General features: G+C 45.2%; 2 protein-coding genes across 3 annotated transcripts in view; one reads left to right on the forward strand and one right to left on the reverse strand.

The window, feature by feature from the left end:
• The window catches only part of ADAM17 (ADAM metallopeptidase domain 17), a 35585-nt gene extending 22375 nt beyond the window's left edge, over positions 1-13210 (forward strand). The window contains exons 10-19 of the mRNA XM_042033046.1: positions 463-551; positions 2434-2586; positions 3365-3564; positions 4587-4690; positions 5336-5470; positions 6400-6530; positions 7539-7617; positions 8768-8856; positions 9491-9547; positions 11204-13210. Of these exons, the coding sequence (XP_041888980.1) occupies positions 463-551; positions 2434-2586; positions 3365-3564; positions 4587-4690; positions 5336-5470; positions 6400-6530; positions 7539-7617; positions 8768-8856; positions 9491-9547; positions 11204-11554 (1388 nt within the window). The 3' untranslated portion in view covers positions 11555-13210. The remainder of the gene's footprint in view (positions 1-462; positions 552-2433; positions 2587-3364; positions 3565-4586; positions 4691-5335; positions 5471-6399; positions 6531-7538; positions 7618-8767; positions 8857-9490; positions 9548-11203) is intronic.
• IAH1 (isoamyl acetate hydrolyzing esterase 1 (putative)) lies at positions 11978-20604 on the reverse strand. 2 transcript variants are annotated; one of them, XR_006016868.1, is made up of 7 exons: positions 20481-20604; positions 19310-19362; positions 18710-18858; positions 17727-17888; positions 15888-16006; positions 14864-15185; positions 11978-12315 (listed from the first exon to the last, which is right to left on the reverse strand). XR_006016868.1 is itself a non-coding variant. In XM_042033047.1 (6 exons), the coding sequence occupies exons 1-6, from the start codon at positions 20559-20561 to the stop codon at positions 15018-15020; spliced, it is 732 nt and encodes a 243-aa protein (XP_041888981.1). In that variant the 5' UTR covers positions 20562-20604; the 3' UTR covers positions 14850-15017. The 2 variants fall into 2 exon arrangements, 1 of the variants encoding a protein (XP_041888981.1); XM_042033047.1 differs by lacking the exon at positions 11978-12315 and having other exon boundaries at positions 14850-15185.
• Between the last annotated feature and the right edge of the window lie 816 nt (positions 20605-21420).

The following is a 21420-nucleotide window of genomic DNA, read 5'->3' on the forward strand; positions in this document are numbered from 1 at the left end:
CTCCAACTTTTATGGAGTATGTTGTATAATTTGCATGGACTCTAGTAGTTGTTTTTTTACATAGAAGGGATGGCCATTTTTTTGGCTGGAGCTGGAAAAAGCAGGAAGGATAAAAGTCACTGAACAAAGTTACTAAGCTATCTGGTGTGAAGAAGCTGTATAGAAAAAACCCTTTTCTAAGGGCTGCTTTGTGTGGGCACATCCTGCAGTGGTTCTGGAATGGCAGATGCTGTTGTCTTGGAAATTTCTGCTGGTTTTGCCTTTACTGCAATACATGAGCTGTTGGAGCTGTGCTTGAAAGATTCCCAGCTCCAAAAACTGGCAAGAGGCAGGGTCTCAGTAGTGAGCCTGTGAGAACAATAAAGCTGTTCATTTCCCCAGACAAGTATCCCTCTCACCCCAAAAGTACCCTGAAACACAAAAAGAATGTTTCTTAATTTTGTTTATTTCTCGCTTTTGTAGCTTATTACAGTCAAATTGCAAAGAAGGATATCTATCTGAACAGTGGCTTGACCAGCACCAAGAACTATGGGAAGACCATCCTGACAAAGGTAGGAGAGCACCCTCCTCGTGTGTGTGCTGGTGATGTGTGCCATGGGATTGTGACAAGTTTCTGTGCTCTCAGAAAAGAGCTGCTGGCTTTCCATCTGAGTCAGATCTCTGGGTACAAGGGTATAGATCATAAAACAAAAATCATCTTTTTTGTTGTAGCTGACAAGGGGAGTCAGGACTGAATGGAAGTGAAAATTGAATTCACTGTGAAACAGGAATGAGGAAACAGCTGGTGTCTCATAGGAGATGTAGTTTTCTAGATATAATCAGGTTTTTGATGTCTAAAGATGAATTTAAATGTATTTTGCTTTAACAAAAAATCCGCAAACAAACAATGAAGCTCTAACAAAACAAACCCTCAAACAGAACAAGCAGGCAAAGTAAGTAGTTTGAGGCTTTTAATGAAATTCCTCCACCTGATTTTTGTGTGTCCTGAGTAACTAGAGCAGAGAACAGTATAGTAGACAGGACTTATTAGTGCTAATACTAAGCTTAATGTAAGTTGACACTTTCTGGATTTTTTTCCATACTTTATTAGATAGTAAATACACAAATGAGCTTTGAAAGCCTGAATATTACCTTTGTCTCACTTGTAAAGACACCAGAGCAGTGCCTCTGTCTGCATCTATTAAATCTTTGCAGTTGGGCATATTTCACTTTTGCTGAGTTCTGCCGGCTTTTCAGCTGTGCTTTTCTGTAGCGTGATTATAATAGGAATTTATAATTGATGTGTGGGCTAAAACTTGGCACAGAAACTATCAGGAAGATAGGGAAAAAAGACAGTAAAGCTTTGTGTTAGAGGGATGCTGACAGAGAGCTCTAGCTGTTGCCATGCTATTTGCATTTGTTGTTCAATCTCCAGACTGGAGTTCTGCCTTGGATTACGAAGGAAGTTGAGTCTTCTGTCTTCCCAGTGGCAGGCTTAGGGCTTGGGACAATGGTTCACATGAGTTTCACAGGGAAAGTGCTGCATGGTGTCCACTTCAGTTTAAGAAAAAAACAAACAAACCAAAACAACCTTCTTAAAACTCTTCTCCAAATGAAGCACAGCGAAGCACAGGAGGGATGCCTGGGCAGCTCTCCTGTCTCTGGTTCCCACATTAGCTGTGCTTAGACACGGACCAGGGCAGCGCATGGCAGCGCTTGGTCCTTCCTGTGCCCACGCAGCAGCTGCAGTGAGTTCCTCTGCAGAACTGCCTGGTCTCCTTGTGGTTACCTGTATTTCTGTGTGAGTTTAATTTGTGGTTGTCACCTTGTGAGCTTGACACACTTGCTGGGGAAGGCGCCGTGGGAGGTGCTCAGCGAGCAGAGCCGGTTTGGGATCCTCAGCACAGGCAGCCCTGTCTTGCATAAATGATGTTGGAAATTCATCCCTGTTGGGCTACAATTGTAGGTGTCTTTCCTAGAAATCATGCAGTAGCAGAGTTTATTCAGCACTCCTAATGTCGTCATCCATTTAGAAGAAATAATTCTAATGGCAAGATATGTTAAATGAGATTGACTAATTGTAGTAGCTGGTGTTTGTTTGGATTGTGTTTTGTTTTAGCTTTTTATGCCTTCCAGCTGCATAAAAACAAATTTTCATATTTTAAGCATCTGCATTGCCTTGAAAACAAGTTCAAATTGGTATTCTAGGACAGCATTTTGCCTTCAAAAGTGATTTAATGTTCAAATCTAGTTCTTGAACTTGACTTTGAAAAGGACCCTGATTTTATTTACCTTCGTTTCTCCACTTGTAAAACCAGAAAAATGTTCATAGGAAATTCCTGACCATCTTGGTATATCTTAGTATTGCTGGTGGCCTGGAAGTAGGTGGGATCTTCTGCCCTTTACTGCTCGGACTAATTTTTTTCAACATTGCTATTTTCATGTTCAAAAAAGGAGGCTGACCTGGTTACAACACATGAACTTGGACATAACTTTGGAGCAGAGCATGATCCTGACAGTCTGCCAGAGTGTGCCCCCACTGAAGACCAGGGTGGGAAATATGTCATGTATCCTATTGCTGTCAGTGGGGATCATGAAAACAACAAGGTATGGTTGTTTAGTTTTGCATCAACGCAAATGTTTTTGCTATGGTCAGTGACCCTTTCATGGCAAATCTATTTAGTTAATGATTCCTGAAGTTTGAAACTACCAGAATGTAATGGATTAGCCATTAGCAAAGAAAACATTTGCATGCAGTTGGGTTCTCCGCAAGATAAGCTCATCTTTGGAATCTGGGTTTCACTGGAGTTCATAGCATGTCAAGGTGCATTTTAATTAGTTGTTTGTAATTAGCTGTGGCTGTATGCTGCTACAAGAGTCCAGTCCAGGACCTTCAGTACCACACAGCATTGGGGTGGTCCATAGCTGCTGTTGGAGAGGGGCTGCCAAACACTGTGATGGAAGCTTACCCAGGCAGTGTGGAGTTGGCACTGTGCCTGTTCTACAGATGAGAAACCCAGATTACCAGGGGTTATCTGCAGTCTGGTCTGACCTGTGGCTGTGCCCAGCCCCACAGTCTGTGCCTGTTGCTGCAGCTTCACATCCCGTCCTGGGGCTGCTGAAGCCGTGGGAGAGCTGGAGTTTTCTCTGAGCCAGACTGCATAGGGGAGTCCCTGCAGTGTGTAGTAGCAGTGTCTGTTACTGACCCAACTGTTACTTTCCCATCTTAAAATTTTTCCAAGGTATCAAACTGACAGTGTAGAGGGAATAACTGCTTTCTGGGATGCCAGAACTTGGAGGCATAGGGAGGCTGGTGCTGTCTTAGATGCCAGTTGTTGACAGAAAGGTACACTCAGTGCTGCTCTTTTCCCCTGTGGCTCTCTAGATGTTCTCAAGCTGCAGCAAAAAATCTATCCATAGGACCATAGAGATCAAGGCCCAGGAGTGCTTCAAAGAGCGCAACAACAAAGTGTGTGGGAACTCCAGGGTGGATGAAGGGGAGGAATGTGATCCTGGCCTCTTGTACCAACTGGCTGATCCCTGCTGCTCTGCAGACTGTAAACTGAAAGATGGTGCCAAGTGCAGGTAAGGGGAAATGAGCTGCAGCTTCTCTTTTACACAGGAGAGAACAATGGGCTGGGCTGAAAACTCCTAAAGCCACCTGCAGTGTCACAGGCCTCTTTCCTGGCTTTAAGGTTAAATGTGTGAGCTCACAACAGTGAAAGATTTCATGAAAGGCTTCTGTGTGCATACATTAATTTTTACAGCATTCTCTTTTCCTCAGAAGTGTCAAGAGCCACAACCTTGAAAATTATTATTGTGTTGTCATTGTTATTACTATCATTATTATTAAGCAAACTTAGGCAATCAAAAAGCATTAAAAATTTCCTGCGCACACTTTCTGTGCAAATACGATTTTTGTTTGTATTGGAAGGTGGCTTTTTACACTGATGCATACTGGTATTTCCAAACTGCTGCAAAATGTGTTTGAGCAGACAACAGTGACTGCACTAAATGACTCCTCTTTCTGTTGTTGCTTTTTGGGATGCTCATGGCCTTGTTGCAATGTAGTGTCCAATCTTTTTTTTTGTAGTTCAGCTCTACACCATGTAACATTAGAGAGCTTGTGCAACTCCTGTTGTTTAGCAAAAAAATCCATCCATTTTAATGAGTGTTTTTCACCTTCTTGCACTAGGTGAGAACAATGAAAGTAAAGGCAATGCAGAATACAAAGTAGGAAACCTTCAGGACAAACAGAAGGGGGAGAAATGTTTGGGGAAGGAAAGGGTGAAAGATGTTGTCCTAAGTTGAACAGCAAGTTACAAGAGGATAATCCCAAGTGCCTTGAATAAATACAAGGGTCCCTGTGTTGTCTCTCAATATGTTGTACTTTCTATGTGATTTTACCTTTACATGAAGAGTGAGTGGGTATGTAGAAAGGTGGTTGTGGGAGAGGGCAGAGAGGGCAAGGGTTGAATCAATGAGTCAATCTCCAAGAAGTAGCTTTTTTTTCCCTAAACATCTTTTTTCTCTGGCTTTGTCACACTTGTACTTATTTTTTTTTTAATTGGTTAATACTGATTTCTTCCATTTTGATCTTTCCCCAGTGACCGGAACAGTCCTTGCTGTAAAGGCTGCCAGTTTGAAAGTGCACAAAAGAAATGCCAAGAAGCCATAAATGCTACTTGTAAAGGAGAGTCGTTTTGCACTGGTGGGATGTGGTTCTGTCCCCTGTATGTCAGCTAGCAAAGTGCTCCAGGCTCAGTGTCCTGTTCAACCCACTTTCTGTCTTGTGCCCTTTAGTCATCCGGTACATGTAATTTTAGAGACCAGTTAAGCATCACAATATGCTCCTATAATGAGTTTCATTGTAGTTCAGGAGTCACTCTGATTTATTGCCCAGAAGAACAAAAAAATACTGATTTTTTTTTTTTTTTTTTAATTTTTTGTTTCTTTAGTGTGTCACTGGGAGGGGACAAGAATGAATTTTGCCATAGAAAGGGTGGAATTACTGCAACTCTGCTTCATTTCCCCGCTTGTTTACTTCCTCCTCATAATCTTTATTGGAGGCAGGGAGTCAAGCCAGAGTGTGTGCTTTGCTGAGGGGGGCTCCAGGGTCTTCACCTACTGCTTGGTTGCCAGTGTCACAATGCCTGAGCTGTTGAAAGCCTCCGAGCTTCTGCTGCCTCTCAGAGCAGCTGGCAGGGAGCCCGCAGATGAAAGCTAAGAACAAGCTATTGGAGTTTTCCTGGGAAAAGTCTGTATTTCCATTATTTTCCTTTTTTCTTCTGCATACTTAGGTGCTCTGCCCTTTGCTCTAACACAGTCCTCCCACTCTGCTGACTTCCATCTGTAGGGAACAGCAGCGAGTGTCCCCCTCCAGGGAATGCTCCGGATGACACAGTGTGCGTGGACATGGGGAAGTGCAAGGATGGGGAGTGCATCCCTTTCTGCGAGAGGGAGAAGAACCTGCGGTCATGTGCGTGCAACGGTGGGTGACACAGACTGAACTGAAACACGACTGGGACTGAAATCTGTATTTCATCTCTGCTCCTTGGAGAGTGCTGGCTTCACTGTGGGCTGGCCTCTTTGACAGCTGAGTTTGTGGTTTTTGGGAAAGTTTAAACTGTTGGGTTTTGTCAGCTGTTTTCTGTTTAAAAAGGGAATGCGAATGTCCTCCTGGCTTCTCGTGGTCTGGGTTGAAGACAGTAAGATGAGACTTACGGTCTGACAGTCCAGCTAAGGGAGAGGACACTCTCCTACCTTCCAGCTCTACCACAGATGGACAGAAGGGATTGTAAGGAGATTCCAACCAACCTCTGGATCCAGCATCTGGCAGAGGAGTAGTGGCCTCCAATAAGTGATTAAAGAAAGATATCAAAGAGAATTAAGTCCCTTGAGAATATAGAATCCCCAAGTTCATTCTCCTCCTAACTTGCCTGCCATATACTTCTGCCAATGTGTTTTCCTGCTCCCTTGCTGTCCATATTATCCCTTAAATGTGGAAAAGCAGCTGGGAGTAGAATGAAAGCTTCACAGGGGCAATGCAATGAATTGCTGTGAGCCCCACTCTTTGAGATGGAGGGCATAGCCAAGGAGAAGGATGCGTAGAGATCTCCGAGTCTAAGAAATATTTGTCTTTTTGGATGTGTTTGGAACCTCTTCACTGGCCTGTTGATTCATGCAATGTTGGGGTATCAGCTTGGAGAACTTGGTCCCACTGTACCCCCTAATATGTTGCACAGGGCATGTGATTGAGTTTTAGGCTTGATCGTCACAGTGCCTGAAATTGGGTGGCTTGGTCCTGCCTTCCCTGTGGGGAAGCTGATTAGGACTATGCTCAGCCAGGGGACATGTGGGGTTGTGGGTTGCAGGTGACTCTTTGTGCTTCCAAGGAATGAGTTTGCTGCTTCATTACAGAAACAGATAATTCCTGCAAGGTGTGCTGCCGGGACGAGCAGGACAGATGCACGCCGTACGTGGATGCCAACGACCAGTTCCTGTTCCTACGCAAGGGGAAGCCTTGCACTGTGGGGTTCTGTGACACAAATGTAAGTGTGCCCAGCTCTGCTCTGCTGGGGGTCTGAGTCCTCGGGAAGGAGGACTGTGCTGGGGAAGAGAAGCCAAAGCTTGAGCAGGGTAACAGGTTTTATGTACCTCTTCATGGGGCAAATACTAAAGGGTGTTGGAGGCTGCAGGTCTTGGAGTTCTGCAGAGACCCATGCAGGGGGAAGCTGTCACCTTCTGCAGCTGCTCAGTACCCCCTCTGCTGCTCCCCACAGCTCAACCAGCTGGCACCCTGCGCAAAGGAGGGGTCTGAGCGCTGCCATAAGCTCGGCTGGGTTTGCAGTGCTTGCCTTCCTAGTTGGTCCTGTTAGCCCAATTTATTTTTACTCCAATAATTCAGGTCAGGGAGCAATCACATGAAAATCCAGCCAGCAGTATCTGAAAGGGGCAGTGAACCTGTGGCAGGGAGACTGATGGGTTGCTGGCATTCAGTGGCCTTTTCCATGGTACAGCTGCACAAACACCTGCAGACTGCAGTGGTTGGAGCTAAACTGGGTGTCAGCAGAAGTGAATTTGGGAGGGCGTGCCCCAGTCCTTGTGCTGGCAGAACTGGAAGACCAAGGTGCTACTGTGTTAAACCCACACAGCCAAATCTGGGAGTGAGTTGGTCTGTAACCTTGGGCTCCTGATAGCTGCAGCTTTCTTGGTGGGTAATGGGAACCGAGGCTCCCAGTGTTTAAATCTCTCCAGAAACATCAGCTTTATGTCCCCTAACATGAGCCAAAGGTGGAGTGGATTTTGCATGTTTCAAACATTAAAACTTGATCTGATTCAGACAACAATCGAATTGAAACTGGTTTGATAAAAATAAGGGCAGTAAAAATGGATTGCTGCTCTTGGGCACCAGTGTAAATCTATATTCAGAATGTAAGTGAAGTTACACTGTGTCTGGAGAACTGAGAACTCATTTCATTACCATCATTGTATCTCCTTCTCCAAGAAGGCAGTACTTAGTGCTTAGGTAGCATAAAGTTATTTTGTTACTTTTGCAGGGCAAATGCGAGAAGCAAGTACAGGATGTGATTGAACGATTTTGGGATTTCATAGACCAACTCAGCATCAATACTTTTGGTAAGATACATAACCATATCTTTTGGGGGTGTCTTGAGTTCATGACATAAACCCCTAAAGCCTCAGAGGGAGTTAGCTGGCTGGATTTATTCACCCGTGTGCAAGGGTAGATGGTAGCTGTGCTTGTGATATATCTAAGTATGTTTTTGCCTGGAGTTTGACACTACTGATCTCACCTTTTAAAGCTGAAAGGATGGGGGATTGTTTTGCATTTTTGTACTCCATTTTTTGCTGGGCATCTTCCAAGCTTGTGAAAGGGACGATAGCTTCTTGTCTGAATACCAAGAACTAGGTCAATTAGAGAAAAGGATATAACAGTCAGTCTCTTTAGAGGTCAGCTAGATCCAGCAGGGTATGAAGTGGGCCTCTCAGTGGGATTTAAATGTCAACAGACTGGGAGGGGAACACTTCCTTTCTCTTTCATTTAAGAAAACCAGAGGTCACACACCTCAAGCTGTGCCTGTGCTGAGTTGGCCTCCTTGGTCTTGATCCCAACCGTGCAACCGAAGCAGGTGTCACCTCACCCCAGGTGTCACCCCCAGTGTCTCGCCCTGTGTTACTGGCACCAGACAAAACCAGTGGTTAAGCTGGTGCTGTGTCATGAGCCCTAACTGTGTGTGCTCATGGTATTGCTGTGCCCGCACAGTGCAGTTATTTGAGTTGTGGCTTTCAGTCTCAAGTTTCAGGGACAAAAAATTTTCTTACGTAATTGATAAAGCTATTTAGCCTGCTTGGATAGAGGCAGTTTCTGAATCTTTGACATTCAAGTATTTTGTTTGTGGAGGCAGGTAGAGATCACATGACTGTTACATCAGAATTTGGTAATGGACTCACAGTGTGTCTTGTGTGAGAGGGGCACCTTGGCTGGCTCAGTTTGGCTGTTCCAAAACAACCCATATTAAATATTACACCCTTACAGCATTTCTCTTCCGAGAACAGAGAAAAACCTGCTATTGTTAACATAATGGATACAATTTTCTAAAATTGTATAATTTTATCTTTACCTACTCCAAAGTAGGCAGCCTGTGCTTCTCTGAGCAATTCTGAGGTTTCACTTGACTGAGCAGTGGCTGCAGAAGGGGGGGATAGATGTGTGTGTTCATGAAACTGTATTTGGTTGGTAACTGATAGATTTGAACTCATTTCACAGGGAAGTTCCTAGCAGATAATATAGTGGGCTCTGTGCTTGTCTTCTCCTTACTGTTTTGGATTCCTCTCAGCATCCTTGTGCACTGTGTGGTGAGTAAGCTGTCTTTGAGATGACTGCTGTGAGAACATCCTTCATATGTGAAATGGCAGATGGCTGTGAGAGAAAATCATGGGAAGCTTTTAGCAAACCCTGAGGGGAAGTTCAGCATATGTAAGGCTTACTGCTCCTTCAGTAGGCAAAACTCTTGCTAAACTCGGCCAGGCCCTGGCAGACCCAGTGCTCCCATGACTATTCCCTGGAGCCTTTCCCATTCTTTCCCAGGCAGATTTTCTTTCTCTGCCTTCTAAATTCTACCCAAGTATAATTTTAGTATTTTTAGCATTAAGAACGAAGTCTTCTAAAGCCCTGTGAAGAAATAAGACACCCACATTTTGAGGGGATACCCAGAGTGGGAAGTGATCTTAGTTGATCTTGGGTGGATGGATAAAGAGAGAGAGAGCTCATGGCAACAGGGAGTGTGGACATGCGGTGTGCTGCCAACAGCAGTGTGGGCTTAGAGCAAAGGGGTGCTGTGCCCACAGGCACTCCTGGGATGAATGGGAAGGCATGGGAAGTAGGGGAAGGGAAAAGAGCCCCCCACAAAGTGCTGTGTCCCTGCAGGAAAAAGGAGACCTTGCCATAGAGAAATTAACTTTCTTATTTTGTGTGTGTGATTCTCAATAGGACAAGAAACTGGACAAGCAGTACGAGGAGAACACAAAGTCCCTGTTTTGCCCCAGTGTAAGTTGCTAAGTCTGAGTTGGCAGAAGGCTGTCTCATGTATTGGAAAACCTGAACGTCAGGTGCCTGCAGAATATTTACCAAAAGAGTAGCAACAGAGAGCCCCAGAGCCCCCTGCTGCAGAGGGGTGAATCCATGTGAGGGGAGGCTGGTTTCTGAACAAGCCTCTGTTCACTCTCACCAAGCACTGCAGTGTGGCAGGGTCTGATCCTTCCTTCCTGTAAGAGCTGAGCCTTGTTGGCAGAGCCACTGTGGTGCAGCAGAGAGGGGCAGGAAGCCCTCCGGGGCAGGAAGCCGCTCTGCTCCACAGAGCACAGCTTCGCCCGTGTCCGGCATCCCCTCGGCACAGTGCACTTGGCAGTGCCAGCCACAGGCTGCTTCTTCCCAGCCAGGTGCTGTCACTGAAGCACGAGGCTCAAAAATCTCTGCAAAATGCAGTGTCTTTGCTGCAGAATTGTTGTTTGCAGGAGTTGGCTTCTAGCAGCCAGGTGTGCTACAGCCTTCCAGTTGTTGAAGGGGCCCATTGGTGGCACTTCTCAACTTGTAAATACTGAGCTGGGAGAGGGGAAGAGCAAAAAAATGCCAAGATAAATTTTAATTACAGTCCAGCACATGGCACCTTGTGACATAGTTTTGGGTATACTTTCCTGTGCTTTGACAATCCAGTTCCTATTAAGAACTGAAATACTCAATTAAGGAAATGCTGTTCTGTAAGGGGAGGGGGGAAAATGCCTTTCAGAGCTCTTCCTTGTACAACCATTGGAGGAAGCATACTGAAGTCAGAGACCACTGAGGCAGACCGCCTCTGTCATCTACTGTGACAGAACTGAGGGTGGTCTTAGTTCAAGTGCCCCACAGCTGGTCTTGAATGCCATGAGAAAAGTTATCTTATTGCTTCTTACCTGCATTCAACTGAGAAAATCCCAGAGGTGGGAGAGAGAGAGCAGAGGTATAGCCAATGGGCTCCTTCCACCAGCAACAATCAACAGATTTGTGTCTTTTGAATCTGCTGAGGATGGAGCACTTGGGAAATGGTAACAGCTAAACACCTCATCCTTCCCAAGATTAACATTTGCTGAGGTCGTTGGGGATTTTTTCATGCCTAGAGATCTCTGGGTATTTTCCAAACCATGCTCAAATAGAAGCAGGCATCAATGGACCTGTACTTAATCTGGGTTGCAGAATTTGGCTGTGATGACACTGGTCCCTGCAGTCTTTGACCCTGTGTTCAGTGCAGCTTCTTGTACATGAAACCATGAACTCTCCAAGTTGGAGGACTGGAATAAGCTGTACCTTGGACTGTTTCCCTGCACTGAGCAATGTGTCATGTGGCTTGACCCTGCATTTCCAGTCCTAGGTTTTGCCAAAGCAGTTGGGCCCCAGGAAGGTAGGGCTGAGTGAGTCATCAGCTCTGTCCCAGTGAGGCTAGCCCTCGCGGTGCTTTATACAGACAAGGAAGAAGCAGAGATAGAAGGGCCTTTCTGCCTTTAGGGAGTGGCAGGGAGGACGTGGTAGCCTTTAGGCTGTTCTAACAGGAGTGCAGCGGCTCCTCAGAAGGTGCCTTCTCCCTTTGAAAAATGGTGCAAAACCCAAACCCTGGACTAGCTGCTGGTTGCTTTTGCCACGGCTTTTGACGCGGCTGCTTGTGTCTCGCAGAACGTGGAGATGCTCAGCAGCCTGGACTCCGCCTCCGTTCGCATCATCAAGCCGTTCCCCGCGGCGCCGGCCACCAGCCGGCACCAGCCGCTGCAGCCCCTGACGGCCGCGCCCGCCGCGCCCGCGCCCCCCAAGCAGGACCACCAAAGGATGGACACCATCCAGGAGGACCCGAGCACCGACTCGCACATCGACGAGGACGCCTTCGAGAAGGACCCTTTCCCAAACAGCAGCTCGGCCGCCAAATCTTTTGAGGACTTGACAGACCATCCTGTCATTAGGAGTGAGAAAGCTTCATCCTTCAAACTACAGCGCCAGAACCGGGTGGACAGCAAAGAAACAGAATGCTAGTGTCCTGCTGCCTTCTAAATGTGTGACTTGTGTCTGCAAAATACGGATCTGAAACCATTTCATTTCTATAAATATAAATATATGTATATATATTTTTGTGAGGGAGTGGGAGAATAAGGAAGTGACCTACTGCAGATGCTGGTCATGTGTATGACCTTCCTTAAACTACATTTATTAGAGCATTATATCTTTTAAAAAGGAAAATCCAAACTAAAACTGGCTTGTTTTTGAAGCTTTTTGGATTTGTTTTTCTATTTCCTTGACCTTTAACATTTCCTTCAACCTGTGGTGCAAAACCAAATATCCTAATGGATATTGGATTGTGTATATCAGCCTTTTTTTATAATTTAATATTTTGTAGTCTGACAGCACTGATAGACAAAATTAAGGGGCTTTTAAAACCAAAATGAACACTGCAATATGTTCCATAATAGAGTAGATAATTTAGCAATTTAAGGTACATATAAACAAAAGCCTAAGCACATGCCTTGAGAACAGAGAGTAATGAAACAAATATAATTACAGTCTCTCGCAGCATTCAATGAAATGCATAATCAGAATAAAGGAGCTTAATATGCCCAGCTTCTGTATAAATAAAAAGATCACAGAGGCTGTTAAACTGTATACGGTGCATGAGAAATGCTCCTCTAGCATGAAACTTCTGCCTCAGTGGTGAGGTTGTCTTGTCTTCGTGGCTTTTGTTGGGAGCTTCCCACTCCGCACTAAGGTTTGTGTGTTGCAGGTGTCTGGTTGGAGAAGAACTGTAAGGGAAGAAATAATTTATGCAGATGACATTTTAAACTGCTGTTTGCAGTGGTTTTGGTGCAGAAATGTTTCTCCAAATGTTATTTTAAAATAGGCAACACTATTGTTGAAATGTTCAAATTGCTGAGCTCCATTTTCCGTGGTGTCTGTGGCCTTTGGAAGCTCCTACTGCATGAATGATGGGAAGAAATCACTCCATTGCAGGGGAGGCATTTGTTTAAAAACAACTGTGCATTTAGTAAAGAAATAAACCTTTGTTAAAACGTGCAGGGTAAGTATAAGGAGCAGATTTTATGAATTCAGATTCTCACACAGGTAGTTAAAATGTGATGTTAAAAGTTGGTAATTGGATGGTGTCTTCTGTACACCTGGAGATCTGTCAGGTGAGCTGGAACTGGCACATGAGCATTGTTTAGGCTCAGTAGCAGATGGACTGACACAGTCAGTCCTGGTAGTACAGCAGCACCTTCATTCTGCATCTGTTTCCTCCCACAATAATCCATTGATACAACTGACGGAATGTGGCCAAGGGCAGAACCATTTAACTGTTACAAGCCTAGACTCAGCCACAGGGAAGCGGGGCTGCGGTAAGCCCGTGATCTTAAGTGTGAGGGAAAGGAACCAAACCTCTGCTGCAAAGTTGTGTGAGTACTCCCTCTCCTCCACACCCAAGGATCCTTGTTACACTAGTACTTGAATGTGTGCCTTATGGTATTCCTATCTGACTAGCTATTGTGTTTTATATACTGGTTTTGAACTTTGGGGTTGTTTGTTTTGTGTTCGGGTTTTCGTTTTTTGATTCAGTGCAAAGTATACGTGTGAGGAGTTAATTTAATTCCCAGCAAAATAAAAGCTTTTTATATTAAAAAAAAAAAAATCAGTTAAACAAGAGCTGTTTCTATGCAGTCCTTTTCTTAAAGATCTCTATGCTTTGGTTGTCAAAGCCTGGGTTAAAAGTCTGGCAAGCAGCCAGGCAGGAGCCAGGATTTCTGACAATTCCTTTCTGAGCCTGGGTGCTGCAGAGGCCAGACCCAGAGAATCTATGGTGCAGACCCACACCCTAAGGGCTGCCTGCTTCCTGCCTGCGCTGGAGCTGGTCTTTCCCTGTGTCCTGCAGATTATCATCAGTTCAGATGGTGACATTAATGCCTAAGGGATGGGGATGTGGTCAAATGCCTGTTCAGGCACCAAATCTGTTAAGTACATGTTCTCAGCACAAAGGTCTTTACATCCCAGGTGAAAACCACACAGTGGCAAGTGCTTGGGAGCATGAAAACGGAGATTTGGAGCAGGCCTTGGAAAGCACTGAATCCATCCCCCAGGCTGAGCTGTATTCCAGAAACTGAAAGCAGTATTTGCATGGTTTGTTCTTAACATCTAAGGCAAGAATATCCACAGCTTCCCACAGGGAATCCCCTTTTGCTTTACTGTAAGCATTTACTACAGAAAGGATAGTCCAGTTTAATACTCATAAATATTTATATATCAAACGCTTCTGCCCTTCTGCCAGGGCTCCAGGCACATGAAAAATAACTACTTATGCTCCAGTTTATAACACTTACATAGTAGATGACAGGTCTTGGCCAGCTTGTCTTAATTCTTTAATGAAGCAAAGGCAGTCTAACGGCTCTAACAGTGCGGGACAGCATGAGAGCCTCTCATTGCTCTCTCACCCACTACAAAATAAACACACCTGTTCCATGTCAACATAACTGTTAATACAGCCCAGAATTATGTATTTGCACTGATACGTGTTTGGATTTTTATGCACTGCTGCTGCTATCATTTTTGCTGCTATCTGGCTTGCTAGACAGTAATTTCCCAAAGCATTTTTTTCCATACTTGTTGAAATTCATCTAGGTTTCAGGCAAAATGGTTTTTTATCTGTAAAGGCAGTTTTGTAGTTTGTGTTGGCCAAAATCTGCATAGTCTGCAGTACTTACATGTTACCTAAGCTGTTAAATTACCACTGAATCCCAAAGCTCACTTGAAAGGTCTCCATAACTTGATGGCAAGTGACATAGGGTGCAGCTTTGTCAGCAGAGATGCATACCTTTTCTAGTAGTTTCTCCAAGTTCATTATTCACCACTTTCGTACTGCCTAAAAACATGCACTGATCTAAAAGCTGTGCCTATACACAAGAGCTGCTGCTGGTGCCAGAGTTAAGATAAATTTTAAAACCCCTGCTCTAAACTACTCTCTTATCACTACCAAAGCCAAAGTAAAACTTGGCTTTTCCTGCCGTATTACATCCAAATAAATTAACCTGGACTGACATTAATGGCTCTTGACAAACTCCACACTACTGCCTCTTACGAGCTCCTCTGTGTTTAAAGCAAGTAGATGGTATTAATCACAGTGCAGTCCCCAAAGCTCACCAAGGCCAGGAACTGCTCAGGGCAGCCTCTATCCTTTGGCCACAGAGCAGCTGAGACTCATTGTCCTCTGAGTCTTCCAAGGAAAGAGCTACTCATCCCCACACCTACCCTGGCAACAGCAGCCTGAAGAAAAACCACCCCACGACACATCCCAAGTGGTCTCACCTTTATTCTCCCACAGACCAAGAGCAGGGGACAGAGAAGAGCATTGCTGGGGACTCCCCAGTGCCCCATTCCCTGAGGACACAGTTTGCAGCAGCTGCTGGATAACGGGCTGGCTCTGTCTGGCATGGCTGCCCAGCTCCTCCCTGCAGGGATCTCACAGAAGACTGGCCTCAGGGTTCGTGTGGTCCACGTCACGCCAGTAAGGAAGCAGTGAAGGAAGAGCTGACAGTTTGTTTTCCAGGCATGACCACAGCTGAGCTGCAAGAAAGCTGTTGCCTTTTGTTGATAAATGAAGACCATCAGACAAATAGGAAGAGAAATCCTACAAGGAAGGTTAAAACCATGTATTAATGTATTTGCTAGCTGCAAAGAGAAGGTCTTGAGTAATTCTTCAAAGCCAGCTGCTAAACTGGTTTTATTTTTCACTGTTTATGTTAAAATATTAAGAGATGATGGCCAAAATCACTGCTATTCATCAGGAAAAGATCATGGGATTAAGTGATGCAATCAAAATATTGCATCAGCTGCTCTACTGAACAGTCTACTGCATTGGGGAGTGCATGGGAGAGAAAAGGTTCAGTGTCCAAACTGGAGTTACCTGCTTGCAGGGAAAGTCTGCAGTCTCCCATGGGTGAGTTTGGGTATTTGGTCAGAAGCATCAGCAACACCCTCGTGCAGCCAGATCTAACCTTGAAGTTAGGCCAACACTGCACAGTGGGTCAGACAAGAAGCCTCCAGAGGCCCCTTCCAACCTAAACGATTCCATGACTCAAGTCCAAGGAAAAGGCTGTTAAGATATAATGCACTCAGGGGACATTTGCTAACCAAGTATCACGGCCAGGTTGTATAAAGCTTTATTTCTCATTGCCAGCTATGAAGCACTCAGGATTATACTACTTCTTCTCTAAGTGTTTGGATGTATTTTGTACCATTTCAGTGATAATGCAGCACTACCAGCTCCTCTATGCTAAACGATGCCTTTCACAATTCATGACAGTTTCAAACATTTCTGATTTCATCATACCTGATTCTTCTGCATCAGGGTCCAGAGGTCGAGCACATCCGTGCCACATTCCCTGGCGACCTGGACACAGGCCTGGGCGTACTGGCCGGTGGTGGCATTGCAGCGGTTCAGTTTGTCACCTACCAATCAGAAACAAAACAAACATCCAGCAACTGCCACCGATGCAGCGCCATTTCAGTCTTCTGTGGCACGCACCATGTGTATCAGTTTGTTAAACCAGCAGACATAACCCCTCACAAACGAAATCCAAAGCACAGCAAGAGAAGTGGCTAGAAGCTACAGCTTGTGTGGTCTTTTTCGGGGCACCCTTTGGTTCCGAGTCACTTGAAAATGTCTCTTTTTGACAAATATACATCAGGTGCAACAAGCACACAGCATAACTCTGCTGCTGATAGCTTTCATCTTCTGGCAAGCTTCAGGTGAAAGCAGTACTTAGATTTAAAACTCTTCATACATCTGCTAACAGAAGGTAAAACAGTTAAGTAAATGGAAATCTATTTACAAGTTGCCTTCTGCTTTTTGTCCAACTTCCACATGAAAACTGCTCCTTGCAGTAGCCCTCGTGCTACTTTTCACACCTAGATCAATGCTTCTGTGAACATCACCATCCTCCTGCTTCCCATCTCTCCTTTGCTCTTTATCTATGTGACAAAACTAGAAATAGGCAGAATATTTCTCCTTGATACTGGAGGGCAGATGAGCTAATATTGCTGCTTATTATGCCCACAATACTTCATTTGTGGTCCATGGTCTGAGATCACCCTGTCTTTTGTTCCATCCCTAGACAGTACTCTCTTTTAGACAGATGCTGGCAGATTCAATGCTGTAAATTCAAGTTTCCTCCATCCCTACCCCATAAAAAGGGCAGCTTTAAGAGGAAAATGGATTAACATTACAAGTGCTCCTTGATAGCTGGGAGCCAGATAAGCAGCATTTGAGGTGTGCTCACATGACATCACATCAAAGCCTCCTAATGCAAAATCACACAATAATGTTGTCTAATTTAATGCAGTTTAAACTTATGGTCATCTTCAAAGTTTTACTGCTTTGATTGAAAGCACAACTCAGGATATGCAACACCACCTAAATTATAGAAAACTGTGCCACTAAGGTACCAGCTCTGTATTCACCTGACCTAACTCTAAAGTTTTTAATAAATGTGCAAGAGCTGCACAAGATGTCCCAATAGAAATAAAAACATGCTCTCAGGAGGAATAAACTGTCACTGCTGGAGTCAGTGGGATTATGGCATTTTCCACCAGCTCTGTAACAAAAGTAGTGTTATTATGTCTCTAATTTTAGAGTTAGCTTAAACAACGTGATAGGAAATCATTTAACTACCTTTTTCTTCTTTTTCAGGCACTTTTATTAGAATCCTTAGAATATGATATTCTCTGGTATTGCTTTTTTAACTTTAAAGTAAACCTGGCTGGGATATTACTGCTTATCCAGACAGACATGAAATCTGCTGTACCTAGTATAAAATTTTTTAAGGCACACAATGCCAAAGTATCTTCCATTATTTGTATTATTTTGGAAGCTGCTGGGACACAAGGTAATCTGCCTAGGCCCCATGTTCTTAGAGGGTGGCCACTTCTGTCGGTTCTATGCATTAACACATCAATCAACACTTTGGAAAAGATGTTAGTAATTAGTTGATAGTTACTCCACGAGCTTATCCAGAAGTTGTTTAGTAAAACAGCAGCCCTTTTCCAACAAGTCAGAGAACACACGACTGCAATATGGCACACACATGGAGGAAATCACCTGACAACCTGGGATCTGTCACACTCTGCTGGTAAAATGCAGAAATTCCACCCATCCTCATCATTCTTTTACCTTTGGCAAGACATGCCTTTTCCCAAGCTGATTCCTGAAGAGGTGGTGGTGTTATCAAAATAATCCTGTCTGCAGAAATGTCTACTGACTTCAGGTACTGCACCATGCTCTTCAGGTTGGCGGCATATTCCTCCAAAGGAACGTGTTGCTTAGGGTTCAGCTCTGAGAGGGGTGGAGCACATGCATCAGTGGGGCTGAGCTCCCTGCAGGTTTGTTACACAGCATTAACAGGGCTTTTACACAGTATGGCCATGGACACTCATTTCCAGCATGCAGTTCCCCTCAGCCATGGATTCAGGAGTTGTGGTAGAAAAATTCTGTTCCTCAATACCCAAAGCAGACAAATCAAGAGTTTAAAGACAGCATTTCCAACTAAGGCAAATGAGGCACAGGGGAAAAAAACCCAACACTTGGGTTTTTTCAAGATGCTTTTTTTTACAACTTCGTATCTTATTATTAGAACACATAATCATCTCAAATCTGAGATTTCTAATATTCTTGTATGCAGAGAAAATTTTGGAAAGTCCCATGGACATGCAGTCAGTCCTTCATGCACTGATGTTGTCATTTTGATTAGACTGTATCCTGCTATGCTTATCTGAAAGAGAATCCAAATGCTACCTTCCCTCCTTTCCTCAGCCCATCTACCAAGAACTCATCAGACTCCTTTAAAGACAGAAAAATCAGCTGGATGCTCTACTCCAATTTTAGGCAATTGCTATACAACTAAGTCTTGAGCACCCTGAAATTTACTTTTCTAATATTAAAACTTGGTGATAGGGAGAGAAATGGAAGGCACTGCATGGTCCAAATACAAATAAAATGACTGAAAACAAACCTCTGTATAAATGAAAAGAGAGCAATCAGTTCCTGGAGAAGTTGCAGGAAAAGCCTACGAAATGTTCTGCCTTTTCTATGAAACTGTAAAACCATTTTAAGAGAACAGGTCACAGGAAAAACAGACAGAAAGCAAGCTACCCTACCTTTCAAAGCACTGTCATTAGCTCCAAAGAAAATAGTAACTGCAACAATACTGTCAGCACTAGTACTTTCAGTGATCAGTCTTGGAAGAATCAATTTAGCCCATCTGGTGTTGTACCCCGAGATCCCACGATTCACAACATCACATTTTCTGAAACGGAGACACATTTCAAAAAGAACATCTCTCCTTTGTCCACCAAAACAAAACTTGGGAGGCTTTGAACCATTCTGTCAGGCCATCTGACTCCATCCCTCTCAGGAAAAACAAAATGTCACAGGAGTTTTCAATGGGATCATACTTTGAAAGTGCACACATAGGCTGCACACATAGTATTTACCTGTTACTTACACCATGCAACTAGAACAACAATTCTGACAATCACTAAGGAATTTTTAATTTCCACTCAAGCTTTCAGTGGAAACACCCAGTAAGTATTTCCACCAGCTCTGGGTATGCTGCCCAGAAGGCAGTTCCACTTCACTAAATAAATAAATGTCAATAAATAAACATGCATTAAATATTAACTGCTGTTGGTTTTCATTTAGAAAAGCTGCATGACTTTCTGCAAGATAGATATTACTTTTGAAATTTAAGCTCTTACCTGACCAGTCTCTCAGCAAGGTATGCCCCCCAGCCGTTTTCCTGGAAGGAGTACTGAAAACAAGGAAAATGGCTAGATCCTCACTGGAAGAGCTTGTTCCCCAGAGCTCAGCCCCACCAGCGGCACCTTCCCACCTCAAAAGCTTTAGTGCATGGCCTCTGGCACTGCTGCTGCAGCGTTTTGTCCCTCCCTGCCCTGTCCCTCAGAGGTCAAACAGTCCTGGTTTTACCCAGGTACACCACTGGCAACCGAGGCATCACAGGGCTGTACATAAGGAGGGATGGACCCTGTTGTCCCTTCAAAATCCAAACTGACTGCTGTCGGACTGTAATTTAGTTTTGGCCAGTGAGGATTTCTTATATTTGTATGTAGTATTCTTCTACTTTATTTCTAAGATCCTTTCATTCTGGAGAGCACTTCTCAAAAATGCTCTCTCCACATGCTGTTTTGGAGTGCAGTTTAATACCTACCCCTTCCAGAAGTGGAAAAACTAATTCCTTCTCCTTATTCCCACTGCTGCACCATCCTCCTTGCTACAAGTCCGCACAGTGAGTCGGCTTAGACACCCATCTCCCATTAAACTTGGTCTCTGGTTAGTTATTTTTTCATCAGAGCAGCTCCGTGACCCACCACACAGCCCACGCAACAGAACCCAAAATCAACGCTAAAAAGCTGGTGCTGCCTCAAAGGAGATGTTCACCAGGCCGTGGTCCAGTCCCGTCAATGGAGACCCTGGCTCCGGGCTGGGCGAGCTGGACACAAGGAGCTGGGATGCACCAGCGTGAGGGCAGAGTGCGAAGGCATGGGCAGCACGCTGGGCTCCCCGGATGGAAAATGCCGCTGACACCGACACATCCCAAGCTACACTTTCACCTTCGCGCCTCTGACATAGCGAGCTCAGGAATTCCTGTGAAACGGCTCCAAATCCCATAAACGCCCACCAGGCGCGAAGGCCCCTGGCAGAGCCTCAGGGCGGGTCCGGCAGGGGTGTGACCGCGGCCCCACGGACACGGCTACGGCCGCCGGACCGTCGCTCTCCCGCCGCTCGGCACCGCCGCTCGGCCCAACGCCGGGATGCTGCTGGGCCGCCGGCCCCGGTACGAGGAGCCGGGCTGGCCAGGGAGCTCCACACGGGAATTGCGGGGCCAGGGGCGGGCGGGGCGAGCACTACCTCAGTGATGGAGTCTCCGAAGAGGAGGACTCGGGGCCAGCGCAGGAGCCGCCCGCGGGCTCCCGCCTCCAGCAGCGCCATGGCCGCGGCCGGACATCCGCCGCGAGCGGCGGCAGGAGGAGGCGGTGGTAGCCTCGCCGCTTCCTCTGCAGCGGGAAATGGGGCGGATCGGTGGAAAGCGCCGGTTACAAACCGGCTTCAGGTTCTAGCTCAATTTTTTTATCGCCTCTTTAAAAGGCTCATTCGTGCAGGTGCGCGGGGAGAGCGCGCCCGCGGCAGCCGGGGACCCACCCCCTCATACACCCCCCTCGTGCTGGCTGGAGGTACTTTCAAAAGAACGCAATATTTTATGGGTTTTACCTGTTTCAAAGAGACTTCCCTCTTAAGAAAATGCAACTACCTCATTTAAAAGACTCTATACTGCTTAGCTTGCTAACGACACAATTTGGGGAGGAAAGTGTCGCTAATTTTGTTAATACTACTCATACACTAATTCTGCTAATACTACTCATGCTATGAAGATCAGGTGCCATTTTCATCAGCTGACAAGGAGAAGTGTGTACAAGACACAGTGTTTTTGTAGAAAACTCAGGTTCTGTGGACATTTTTCAGCATGGCATTGTTTGGCAACAACCACAGCTACCTCAGAGTATCAATCACACCGTATTTGGAATTCTGCTCTGTGTCCTGCAGTGTCTGATTCTCCATGTCCCTTTTCCCAGGCTCGGGTGGTCACCAACGTGGGGACAGCAGTACTCGGGGCAAATGAGGCTGTCACAGGTCATAAGCACCCAATTCTCTTGCAGTTGGTGGTGCTCCTCTAATGGCAATGCCAGCATGCAGCGTTTTAAAGCTCCAAAGCAAGCATGGATTCCATTTTTAATTGTGTTCAAGACCCCTTTGACTTCAAGTAGATACAAGTGTGCAGGCAATCACTTAC

Source organism: Corvus kubaryi, unplaced genomic scaffold, assembly GCF_017639235.1.
Source record: "Corvus kubaryi isolate FWS band 111438036 unplaced genomic scaffold, C.kubaryi_AGA036_p1.0 37354, whole genome shotgun sequence".
Classification (NCBI taxonomy): domain Eukaryota; kingdom Metazoa; phylum Chordata; class Aves; order Passeriformes; family Corvidae; genus Corvus; species Corvus kubaryi.